At 33.3% G+C, this 12,103-nt stretch overlaps 5 protein-coding genes across 5 annotated transcripts; 2 read left to right on the plus strand and 3 right to left on the minus strand.

Moving 5' to 3' along the window:
* Nucleotides 1–250: 250 nt before the first annotated feature.
* EXO5 (Exo5p) lies at nucleotides 251–1,906 on the plus strand (the record flags this gene model as incomplete). The annotated part of the gene is made up of 1 exon (XM_046080832.1): nucleotides 251–1,906. The coding sequence occupies one exon, from the start codon at nucleotides 251–253 to the stop codon at nucleotides 1,904–1,906; it is 1,656 nt and encodes a 551-aa protein (XP_045936104.1).
* A 169-nt stretch (nucleotides 1,907–2,075) lies between these two features.
* SCDLUD_001992 (uncharacterized protein) lies at nucleotides 2,076–2,648 on the minus strand (the record flags this gene model as incomplete). The annotated part of the gene is made up of 1 exon (XM_046076879.1): nucleotides 2,076–2,648. One exon carries the CDS (start codon nucleotides 2,646–2,648, stop codon nucleotides 2,076–2,078), a length of 573 nt encoding a protein of 190 aa, XP_045936105.1.
* Nucleotides 2,649–3,143: 495 nt separating this feature from the next.
* Nucleotides 3,144–3,617, minus strand: GRX5 (monothiol glutaredoxin GRX5; the record flags this gene model as incomplete). Its single annotated transcript, XM_046080831.1, has 1 exon — nucleotides 3,144–3,617. The coding sequence occupies one exon, from the start codon at nucleotides 3,615–3,617 to the stop codon at nucleotides 3,144–3,146; it is 474 nt and encodes a 157-aa protein (XP_045936106.1).
* A 926-nt stretch (nucleotides 3,618–4,543) lies between these two features.
* DUR12 (bifunctional urea carboxylase/allophanate hydrolase) lies at nucleotides 4,544–10,048 on the plus strand (the record flags this gene model as incomplete). The annotated part of the gene is made up of 1 exon (XM_046080830.1): nucleotides 4,544–10,048. One exon carries the CDS (start codon nucleotides 4,544–4,546, stop codon nucleotides 10,046–10,048), a length of 5,505 nt encoding a protein of 1,834 aa, XP_045936107.1.
* A 371-nt stretch (nucleotides 10,049–10,419) lies between these two features.
* On the minus strand, nucleotides 10,420–11,871 carry FTH1 (Fth1p; the record flags this gene model as incomplete). Its single annotated transcript, XM_046080829.1, has 1 exon — nucleotides 10,420–11,871. The coding sequence occupies one exon, from the start codon at nucleotides 11,869–11,871 to the stop codon at nucleotides 10,420–10,422; it is 1,452 nt and encodes a 483-aa protein (XP_045936108.1).
* Nucleotides 11,872–12,103: the final 232 nt, after the last annotated feature.

Below are 12,103 nucleotides of genomic sequence, written 5' to 3' on the forward strand. Positions count from 1 at the left end.
AGCTGTATTTTAATTTACATTTTTTTTTTTTTTTTTTCTTTTTTTTTTTTTTTTCTTTTTTTTTTTTTTTTTTTTTTTAAGACAAAACAAATTCCTAAAACATGTATACCATTCCAGATGTGTTTAAAACTATCAACTTCAATTATCCATTTAGTCTCGACTTTATAGTTCCCAACGCTTTACTATATATATTTTTTTGATTGAACGCATTACGAAAAGGAAAGAAAATTATATATATATATATAATTTAATGAAAAGATATTTTTCTATTAGTTGTAAAATCCTTCAAGACAGTGAAGTTTTTAAATTAACAACAAAAGAACGATCCATAATAAGTAGCATTCCGCAATTAAAACAATTAAAAGAAACAAATGACACGAAAAGGAACTTTAAAGCAGATCACAATTTGTTCTCAAAGATTGAGGATGCGAAAGATGCAATTGGAAAGTTCAATAAAATGGATGAGTACAAATTGGATAAGATAACAAAACTAGGTGAAATATTTAAAGTAACTGATGATGGATATCTAAATTACCAAGAGGGAAAGACTAATGATGATCTACCTAATCCTTTCCAACAATTAGGCAAGAGTAGATTAAGTGTAACCAATTTACTTACTAAAACCTGGTGTGAATTAAGAGAATATTATGATATTTATTCTAATATGCCCAAATTTATAACAAAAAATATTCGTTTAGGTAAAAAAGGACACTCTGCTTTAGAAAGTTCTGCGCATAAAGTGTTTCCAGAATTAGCAGATGTCATCTCGGAGGTTCAAGTTCCGGCAAGTAAGAAGTCTGAAATAGCTAAGTTAGTTGATGATGTGGATCAATTTTATAATTTTGCCAGTTCATGGTGTACAAACATTGTAAGAATAGTTGATTTATTTAAAAATGGCGAAGCTAGAGAAATTTTGGTGCATTCATATGTTGACTGTAAATCGTCGGAATTTATAAAGGAGCTTCCTTTGCATAAGAACACTGTAGATGGTAGCCAAAAAGAAATATTGATCAGTGGAATAATTGATCATTTGAAATTGGAAGGGACCTTACCTTTAATTGGACAATTTACGAAGACTCTGGACACATTTATTGATATGGGAATTCCTAAATTATTGGATAAAAAACAAGAAAGACTTAATGATTACAAGATTTCTGTGAGTGATATTAAAACACGCTCCAGGTTATCTATTCCCTATCAAAAAAATGTAATAAATAGTTCCAAATTGCAAGTAATGTATTATAGATATTTTTTGGAAAATTTATCTTTAAATCCTGAACACACTTATTATAAATTATTATTGAATGCACAAAAAAGAAATTATGATGTTGATAAGCCGTTGCATGCCGTACAAATAAGACATTTATTGACTTATTATGGTGATTTTTTTTATTTGGACTTTTTATCATTGAAAAGAGGTGAAAAAATTGGATTTGTTCCACTTGATGAATTTGGCGGTGATTATGATGGTGGAAAAAACATTTTTATTAATGATTATGATTTTATATCTCCTAATTTAAAGCAAATATATCCTTTGCTATTCGAAGGCACATGGTATAAGTTACCGACATTAAGATATTTGGCTGCGAGGATGGCTCAACTTTACCAGGTTTTCCAACCAAACAGATTAGAAAATAAGTTAAGAATTGAATATTATATGGGAAAGTATAGATTTGCTGAGAAATTATTTGAATATGACTTTGGGGAGTTAAATAGACATTTACACGATAGCATGGGGTTTTGGATGGGTAAAAGACAAGTTTCACCGGTTAAGTCTACTTTGAAAACTTTTTCTATATACTGTAATGGGTGTGATTATTCGAAAGTTTGTTTGTATAAAAATAAAAATGTGGATGGTTTTAAACAATTAGGCAATTCATTAAAAAAGATATATAGTGACAGCTAAAATTTTAATGTCAACCCAAAAAAAATAATTCTGAACAATAAAAATAAAAATGGGGGGGAGGCTTTATTTAATAGCTGGTGGGCTGATGCATCTAAATAAAAATATACAATACTAATGATTTTTCGATTTTTTTTGTAGGAAACGAAAAGAAGAAGAAAAAAAAAAAAAACTATATCCTAGAATTTTTAAAAGTTTCATTTCTTAAGTCATCTTGATCGACGCTGGATCTTCTTTTGCTATTAGAAGGAGACGGGAAATATGGATTACAGGAATTTTTTAAATGTATCAATAAGCACTGAACTCTGGTTAAAAGTAGTGGGGTACAGTATTTTGAAAATGAATTTATTCTCATGTCAAATATAAAACGGTAAATGTCATCGTAAATGTCTTGTAATTCTTTATCTTCAACCATATAAACAATTTCTGGCTGATTTTGTTGTAATTCTGAATTTTCACACAAATAATGACTAAAATACTCCAATTTATCAATTTCGCTTCTCAATATAGCCAAATTTTGGTTTATTTCATCGGTATTGGCAGTATCATTAGCATTATTTGATTGGAATGTATTATTTTCTAGTTGATACTCTAAGTCAATCAAATCTTCAGTTCGCAAATTGATTAATTTTTCCACGCAAAAAAGTATAATCTCTGGTTTAGTGAAAAGGTAAAAAATGTCATCATTTAAAGAATATAAGTTAATTTTAGGTACTCTAGCATTGTACGTTGCACCATTACTCATTGTGTAAAAGTTTTTATTTTTATTTTTATTTTTGTTTTTATTTTTTATTTTGTTTTTTCAAAACCAACTAATAAGGTACCCAATTTTATATCCACGTTGGTATAAAAAAGAATGAACTTTAGAGTCCAAATTAAAAAAAAAAAGAAGAAATTAGATATAAAATTAAAATAAAATTCATTATTATATTTTTTCGGTGCAAGATTTTTTTTTTTTTTTTTTTTTTTTTCGTTCCGTTTCTTTATGTTTCTTTTTACTTAATGCCCTTGAAATAGGGGCGAGAGAAAGTTAAGTTGTAAGTTAAGAATAACATATAGGAAAGATGCCTATTTCCACTTTTTACTTTTTATTTCTTCACAACTACACTTAATATCGCATATTGAAGATTAACTTGTATATAGATACCTACACAATGCAATTTGTGATGATTTAAAATAAATAAAACTTTGGTTATCTTTAATATGTACAGAATATATAAGCTCCTCTTATTACGCTTACTTATTTCTTTTCGGTTGAACCTGTTTCTTCATCTTCTTCTGGAACAAGGGCTCCAGATTCTTCTAATAATTGAGCTAATTCACCTGACTGGCCCATGCTCATAATAATATCGCAACCACCAACAAAATCTTTGTTGACATATAACTGAGGAATAGTTGGCCAATCGCTAAATTCTTTAATACCAGTACGTAGTTCAGGATCTTCTAAAACGTTATAAGCGGCAAATTTAGCTGGATCCACACCCTGCTGACCTAACATTTGGATAGTGGCTCTACTAAAACCACATTGAGGAAACTCAGGGGTGCCTTTCATGAATAGTACAACAGGTGCTGAAGAAATAGCATCTTCGATAGACTTTCTGGTAGCATCACTTAGAAATCTTTTAGAAAGTGGATTAATTGTAGATTTAGCGAACAATAGAGAACGAGTCGATGGTTTGACCACGGTTTGTAAAATAGATTTTCCTAAAAACATGTTTGTTTATAAATATTTGCTTGGTTGTTTTTTCTTTCTTTTCTTTTTAATGATTTATAAAGACGATGAGTATTACAAATAAAGATGAAAGTTATTTCTTAAAGATAATTAACAAGAAATATGTGTGCGTGTAAATTATGTATAAATATTTCAAAGGTTGCACAACACAAATATTTTTTTTTTATTTTTTTTTTTCTATTTTTTCTATTTTACGGAAAGTCCGAAGTCGGAACAATGACGACGGACAATAATGTTATTATTCTGCCACTTGCACGCAAATTTCCTTTTACGTCTTCGGACGTGACAGTTCAGATAAAAGAAAAGAAAAAACGCAAAATTGAATATTTTTAGTATAAAATGATTGAGAGTTGAAATTGCGCAGTGTTTAAACAGATTCAAAATCATAAACTTTAATTCTTTAAAATTGTTCATAATGCAAAATTATGTCACCAAAAGTAAAATATATACATAATAACTTTTCTTATCAAATATCAAATTACAATCCTTTTTAAAACTGCACGCAATTTTGCATTTTTTTATCTTTTAATCTAAAAAAAAAAAAAAAAATAAAATAAATGAGATGGAAAACACCGAATTAATCATTTGCATAACTTAATAAATTAAACCAAAAACAACAACAAAAAAAAATATATATATATATATTATTTAATCAAGATAAAGTACTAATTATAAGATCAAATATATACACGAATATTATATATAAAAAGAGAACAACTTTATTAAAAACATTTATTTTTTTTTTTCTCTTTCTTTTTTTCTTTTTCTTCTTCTTCTTCTTTTATACTCTTCTACAATTATTCTAATTTTCCCTTCATTTATACATAAACACTACTAATCATAGTTCATTTCGTAATAACCCCACCAGTGTAATAAGAAATAACTAACTAAATAAAAAAAATATACCCATGACTTCATTACAAAGTATAGGCTGGTCTGTCCAAGATTGGTTGGACTTCCACGCTAATTCAAATCCTGATACTTCATACAAAGCTTTATTAGATTTATTACACGCACAAGATCCAAAAGATCCAGCATGGATCTCTATAGTTGATAAAGACAATCTATCACATCAGTGGAAAATTTTACAAAGTAAAAGTGACAAAGAACATTTACCCTTGTACGGTGTCCCAATTGCCGTCAAAGATAATATAGATTACAAAGGTGTTAACACTACTGCGGCTTGTCCGGCCTTTTCTTATTCACCATCTAAGGATTCTACTGTTGTTTCCCTATTGAGAGACGCAGGTTGTATTGTTTTGGGTAAGACCAATTTAGATCAATTCGCAACTGGTTTGGTTGGTACTAGATCACCATATGGTAAAACACCATGTGTTTTCAGTGATAAACATATTTCTGGAGGATCTTCTGCAGGCAGTTCTTCAGTTGTTGGTAGAGGTATTGTTCCTATCGCTTTGGGTACCGATACCGCTGGTAGTGGTAGAGTTCCAGCCGCTTTAAATAACTTAATTGGTCTAAAACCAACCAGAGGTGTCTTTTCGTGCAGTGGTGTTGTTCCAGCTTGCAAATCTTTAGATTGTGTTTCCATCTTTGCTATGAACTTAAGTGATGCAGAAAGGTGTTTTAAAGTCATGGCAAAGCCAGACTTTGATCAAGATGAATATTCTCGTGCTTTACCACCCAACCCATTACAAAAATACCCAACCACCGCAACTATTGCTATTCCTAAAGAACAGCCATGGTATGGTGAAAAGGAAAACCCAAAATTATACCAAAATGCAGTTAAGAATTTGGAAAAAACTGGTGCTAAAATCATTGCTGTTGATTTTGCACCCTTATTAGAACTGGCCCGTTGTTTGTATGAAGGGGCTTGGGTTGCAGAACGTTATAGTGCCACTAGGGATTTTTACAAAAGTGATCCACCAAGCGATTCTTTAGATCCAACTGTTACCGCAATTATTAAGAGTGCTACTAAATTCGACGCAGCAGATGCCTTTTTATATGAATACAAAAGACAAGGTATTCTACAAAAAGTGAATAAAATGATGGAAGATATCGATGTTTTATGTGTTCCAACCTGTCCACTAAATCCTACTTTTAAACAAGTGGCTGATGAGCCTGTGCTGGTAAATTCCAGACAAGGTACTTGGACAAATTTTGTTAATTTGGCTGATATGGCTGCCTTAGCTATTCCAAGTGGTTTCCGTCCTGATGGCTTGCCACAGGGTATTACACTAATTGGTAAAAAGTTTACTGATTTTGCATTGCTGGATTTGGCCAAAAGGTATTTTGAAGTTGCCTTTCCAGATAATTCTAGAACATGCGGTAAATTTATCAACAAACCGATATCGATTAGAGATGACCAACTACAAGGTCCTTCACCTACTTTGTCCGAATCCATTGAATTGGCAGTTGTTGGTGCCCATTTGAAAGGATTGCCCTTGCATTGGCACTTGGAGAAATGCAACGCTACATATCTGAGTAGTCCAAAGACATCTCCAAATTATAGATTGTACGCCTTACCTAAGACCGGTCCGATTTTAAAGCCAGGCTTGAGAAGAGTTTCTGAAGATGAAGGTGGTGCTAAGATCCAGTTGGAAGTTTATAGTGTTCCTATTGATAAATTTGGTGATTTTATTGCTACGGTTCCTGAACCTTTAGGCATTGGTTCTGTTGAATTAGAATCAGGTGAATGGGTTAAATCCTTCATTTGCGAGGAATTCGGTTACAAGCAACATGGAACTGTCGATATAACCCAATTGGGCGGTTTTAAGCCATATGTGGAACAGTTGAAAAGATTAGAGGACAGTCAAGGAAGCAAAAAACCATTTAAAACAGTTTTGGTTGCTAATAGAGGTGAAATTGCGGTCCGTATCATGAAAACTCTGAAGAAATTGAACATTACCTCGGTTGCTGTTTATTCTGACCCAGATAAATATTCTCAACACGTTACCATGGCAGATATTTCCGTCCCATTACATGGCACTACGGCTGCTGAAACATATTTAGATGTTGATAAAATTATCAATGCAGCCAAAGAAACTGGGACTGAAGCTATTATTCCGGGATATGGGTTTTTGTCTGAAAACGCTGACTTTAGCGATAGATGTGTTGAAGAAGGTATTGTTTTCGTGGGTCCCAGCGGCGAAGCCATTAGAAAGTTAGGTTTGAAACATTCTGCCAGAGAAATTGCTGAAAAAGCCAATGTTCCGCTAGTTCCAGGATCTGGTTTAGTTGGATCAGCCAAAGAAGCCAAAGAAATCGCTGCAAAGTTAGAATATCCTGTTATGGTCAAGTCTACTGCTGGTGGTGGTGGTATTGGTTTGCAAAAAGTTGATTCCGAAGCTGATATTGAACGTGTTTTTGAGACAGTGCAACATCAAGGCAAATCCTATTTTGGTGATTCTGGTGTGTTTTTGGAAAGATTTGTGGAAAACGCTAGACACGTTGAAATTCAAATGCTCGGTGATGGTAAGGGTAATGCGATTGCTATTGGTGAACGTGACTGCTCTTTACAACGTCGTAATCAAAAGGTTATTGAAGAGACACCAGCACCAAATTTGCCCGAAACTACCAGAAACAAAATGAGGGCAGCTGCCGAAAATTTGGCTTCTCTACTAAAATATAAATGCGCTGGTACTGTTGAATTTATATATGACGAGAAGAGAGATGAATTTTACTTTTTGGAAGTGAATGCAAGATTGCAAGTTGAACATCCGATTACTGAAGCGGTCACTGGTTTAGATTTAGTCGAATGGATGCTAAGGATCGCTGCTGATGATCCTCCTGACTTTGATCACGATAAAATCACAGTTACTGGTGCTTCTATGGAAGCTCGTTTATATGCTGAAAATCCAGTGAAAGATTTCAGACCATCACCAGGCCAATTAACCGACGTTGTTTTCCCAGAATGGGCTAGAGTCGACACATGGGTTTCCAAGGGAACAACCATTTCCGCCGAGTATGATCCAACCTTGGCCAAGATTATCGTCCATGGTAAAGATCGTGCTGAAGCTTTGATGAAGTTAAACAAGGCTTTGAATGAAACTTCTATATATGGTTGTATTACAAATATCGATTACTTGAGGTCCATTGCCTCTTCAGAAATGTTTCAAAATGCAAAGATGCATACTAAGATTTTAGATTCTTATGTTTATAAGCCAAAAGCCCTTGAAATAACTTCCCCTGGTGCTTATACTACTGTTCAAGACTATCCTGGTAGAACTGGCTATTGGAGAATTGGTGTTCCACCCTCTGGTCCAATGGATGCTTACTCCTTTAGATTATCTAATAGAATTGTTGGTAACCATTACAAGGCCCCTGCTATCGAAATTACTCTAAATGGTCCTAAGATTTTGTTTCACACTGAGACCGTCATTGCAATTACTGGTGGTTCTGTTCCATGTACTTTAAACGAACAACCTATCGATCAATTCAAACCAATAAATGTTAAAGGTGGAGATACTTTGGCGATTGGGAAATTATCCACCGGTTGTAGAGCCTATTTGGCCATTAGATCAGGTATTGATGTTCCAGAGTACTTGGGCTCCAGATCGACTTTTGCATTGGGTAACATGGGTGGTTATAATGGTAGGGTTTTAAAATTGGGAGATGTATTATTTTTGAATAAACCAGAGTTGGAGTCATCTACGTTACCAGGTCCCGTGTACCCACCACAGTGTGCCCCTGAAAATGTAATTCCGGTTATTTCTGAAACTAAGGAATGGACAATTGGTGTTACCTGTGGTCCACATGGCTCTCCAGATTTTTTCAAGCCTGAATCTATTGAACAATTCTTCAATGACAAATGGAAGGTTCACTACAATTCTAATAGGTTTGGTGTCAGATTAATTGGGCCAAAACCAATTTGGGCCAGACCAGATGGTGGTGAAGCGGGATTACATCCTTCAAATCAACATGATTATGTTTATTCGATGGGTGCTATAAATTTTACTGGTGATGAGCCTGTTATCATCACTTGTGATGGTCCATCTTTGGGTGGGTTCGTTTGCCAAGCTGTTGTCCCTGAAGCTGAGTTGTGGAAAGTTGGTCAAGTTAAACCAGGTGATTTTATCAAGTTTGTTCCATTGTCTTATGAGTCTGCACGTGTTTTAAAGGAATCCCAGGATAAATCTATTGAGTCATTTACAACACCTTTAATTGAACTAAACGAAAAATTAATTTTACCTAAATTTGAATCTCCTGTATTAGTTGCTTTACCAAAGAAATCTGATTTAACTCCAAAAACTGTTTACAGACAGGCTGGTGATCGTTACATTTTGTTAGAGTATGGTGATTTGGAAATGAGCTTCAACTACGCTTATAGAATCAACCGTTTGATCAATATGGTTGAGAAGCATAAGACGATTGGTATTGTTGAAATGTCACAAGGTGTTAGATCTGTATTAATTGAATTTGATGGATACAAAATTTCACAAAAAGACCTTTTAAAGACGCTAACAGCTTATGAAGCAGAAATTTCCTTTGATAAGAATTGGTGTATAAAGTCCAAGATTTTCAGATTACCAATGGCCTTTGAAGACTCCCAAACTTTGGATTGTGTCAAACGTTATCAAGAAACTATTCGTTCGAAAGCGCCATGGTTACCAAATAATGTGGATTTTATTGCTGATGTCAATGATATATCACGTAAAGATGTGGAAAATATGCTATATACTGCTAGATTTATGGTTCTAGGTCTAGGAGACGTCTTTTTGGGTGCTCCATGTGCTGTTCCATTGGATCCACGCCAAAGATTTTTAGGTACTAAGTACAACCCATCAAGAACTTTTACACCAAATGGTACAGTTGGTATTGGTGGTATGTATATGTGTATTTATACCATGGAACAAGGTTCGCCTGGTGGTTATTGTTTGGTAGGCAGAACAATTCCAATCTGGGATAAACTAATGTTAGGTTCTCATTCAACAGAAAATCCGTGGTTATTGAGTCCATTTGATCAAGTTGAATTTTATCCGGTTTCAGAAGCTGAATTGGATAAATTTTCTGAACAAACTAAGAACGGTGAATTTAAGGTTTGTGTTGAGGAAAGTTGTTTTGATCATAAGAGCTATTTAGAGTGGATTGATGAAAACATTGATAGTATTACTGCTTTCCAAGAGGGCCAAAAAGGTGAAAAAGCGGAAGAATTTGCGAAATTGATCCAAGTTTCAAATGCTGAATTGGAAGAATCAGCCGCTTCTAATGTTGACAATCGTGCGGTTGACTATCCTGAAGATGCGGAAATGGTTTATTCAGAATATTCTGGGCGTTTCTGGAAACCATTGGTCAGTGAGGGAGAGTCGGTTAAGAAGGGTGACTCTTTAATTGTTATTGAGGCTATGAAAACCGAAATGGTTGTTAGCTCTCCAATTGCCGGGAAAGTTTTAAAGATTTTACATAAAAACGGTGATATGGTTGAAGCTGGTGATTTGGTTGTAGTTGTTCAATAAACTTCATACATGTTTATTTTGTTTATATTTTACATTTGTGTAATTTAGTCTGTATTTTATTTTCTAATCTATTTTTAATAAATGATTGATAATTTTTCATTAGATTCTCTGGGGTTCTTACTATTAATTTTCTCTTTTTTTCTTTAAGAATTAATTTAAAAAAAAAAAAAAAAAAAAAAAAAAAAAAAAACCATGCAAAATAGCTTAAATGGAGTATATTTTTTTTTTTTTTTTTTTTGCATTCCTGTTTAACAGGCTACAAGTACCTTGCGAAAAGAAGAATAAGTAATTAAGTAGACTATTTAGAAGTGGGGTGAGGAAAAAAAAAAAACTTCTAGGTATATTTATTAGCAAACATGTTATTTGCCATATTAAGTAGATGTCAGTAAAGGGGTAATGCTAGTGGAAGGCTGGGGATCATAATTATTGCTCTGTATAGATACAGTACTGGTTTTAGAGTGTTTTATCTTATTTTTGAGATGCTTCATTTTTCTGTCAATCCAATATTTTTGAAAGTTAAGTGGAATCCAGGGTATATAACCATGATTTTCGTAGATTTTCGTAAATTTAAACGCAATGATCATAATTATCCAATAAACATTATAACTAATAACAGAACCATAGGTAGCGCTATTAGTCCAGCCAAATATGGCGGTTAAGACCATCCATAATCCGTCCCTTTCACCATTACAACAATTGACATGCCACACAGAATTTGCGATATCATAAGAGCCTGGGCCATTTCCCATTTCAGTCATGTCTTGACCATCGCACCTATTAACATATTTTTGCACCTCAAATTGCCATACACCTTTACTAAATAATCCTGCACTGATAATATATAAAAAGCAGGTGGCCATAATCAAACAAATTTTCAAGGAAAAGGAGGTGGATGATTTATAAAACGTAATTCCAAGAATAGTACTAACAATAACTGCGCATATCATCGATAATGGTATGGAAGTTAATGGCTGATCAATACCCACACCGCCAATAAAAACTACCGCTTCTAAACCTTCTCTTAATGAAGTGATAAATGGTAAAATAAAAAAAGAATATCTTTCACCAAAATTCATACCTTTTCTGCTAAGGTGGTTTGAATTGTCAGAGTTTGATAATGTATTGGTTGAATAAATTGCATTGGTTAACTTAATCCTGAATTTTTCCTTTAATTTTCCGATTCTTAAAAAAAAGATGCCCATTATGGATATTATCATTGAAGCCAAAATACTCATTACAGCTTCATAATAATGTTCGCCTTTAGACCATAAGTCGGTACCTATCAGATAAAATAAAATCACAAAGAATGCGCCTATTATCATGCAGAGTAATAGACCTAGAGCACCTCCTGTTAGAATTTGAACTTTTAATTTTTTATACAAATGATCTCTATCGATAAAAGTATTACCAGGGGTGTTTTCTCTGTTCTTAGTAGTTGAAGCAGAAGGAGTATCGGTTTCATGAGGCGATTGTTGGCTTTCAATTTCATGAGGCGATTGTTGGCCTTCAATTTCATGATCTGGAAGTTGAGAGGAATTTATTATTTCGCCTGGGTCACTTAAAAACTGAACATCTTCTCCTGTTTCAAGTTGGTTAAGTTCAGTAGGAGAACTCATATCAGAAAAGTTTTGTTCTTGTTGAAAGTCTTTTTTGCGATGGATACTATCATGCAGTTGAGCGTCATCTTCTTCAGCATTTTCCTGGTATAGAGATTGTTTAACAATACCTAACAATATGGAAATAATAATAGCGATTTCTAAGGACTCCCGAAGAAATATGAAAAAGATTTGAAATGAAAAATAGTTGGTGAATTCAAAAGACATATAGGCTGAATAGGAAGGAAAAGTTACAGTTTTTTGTTTTTTTGATGTTACTCTTTATTTTGGACTTATAGGGTATACCAATTTATATTAAAGCAGATATAATTTTATTAACGCCATCACAATCGGTATAAAAGATTTTAAAAAATTCACAAAAAGTTTGTGGCGCAAATAAATAACCAAAATAAACTAAAATAAAATAAAAAAAAAAAAAAAAAAGGTGAATTTTCCCATA

The sequence above is a fragment of the Saccharomycodes ludwigii genome, chromosome II, assembly GCF_020623625.1.
Source record: "Saccharomycodes ludwigii strain NBRC 1722 chromosome II, whole genome shotgun sequence".
NCBI classification, from domain to species: domain Eukaryota; kingdom Fungi; phylum Ascomycota; class Saccharomycetes; order Saccharomycodales; family Saccharomycodaceae; genus Saccharomycodes; species Saccharomycodes ludwigii.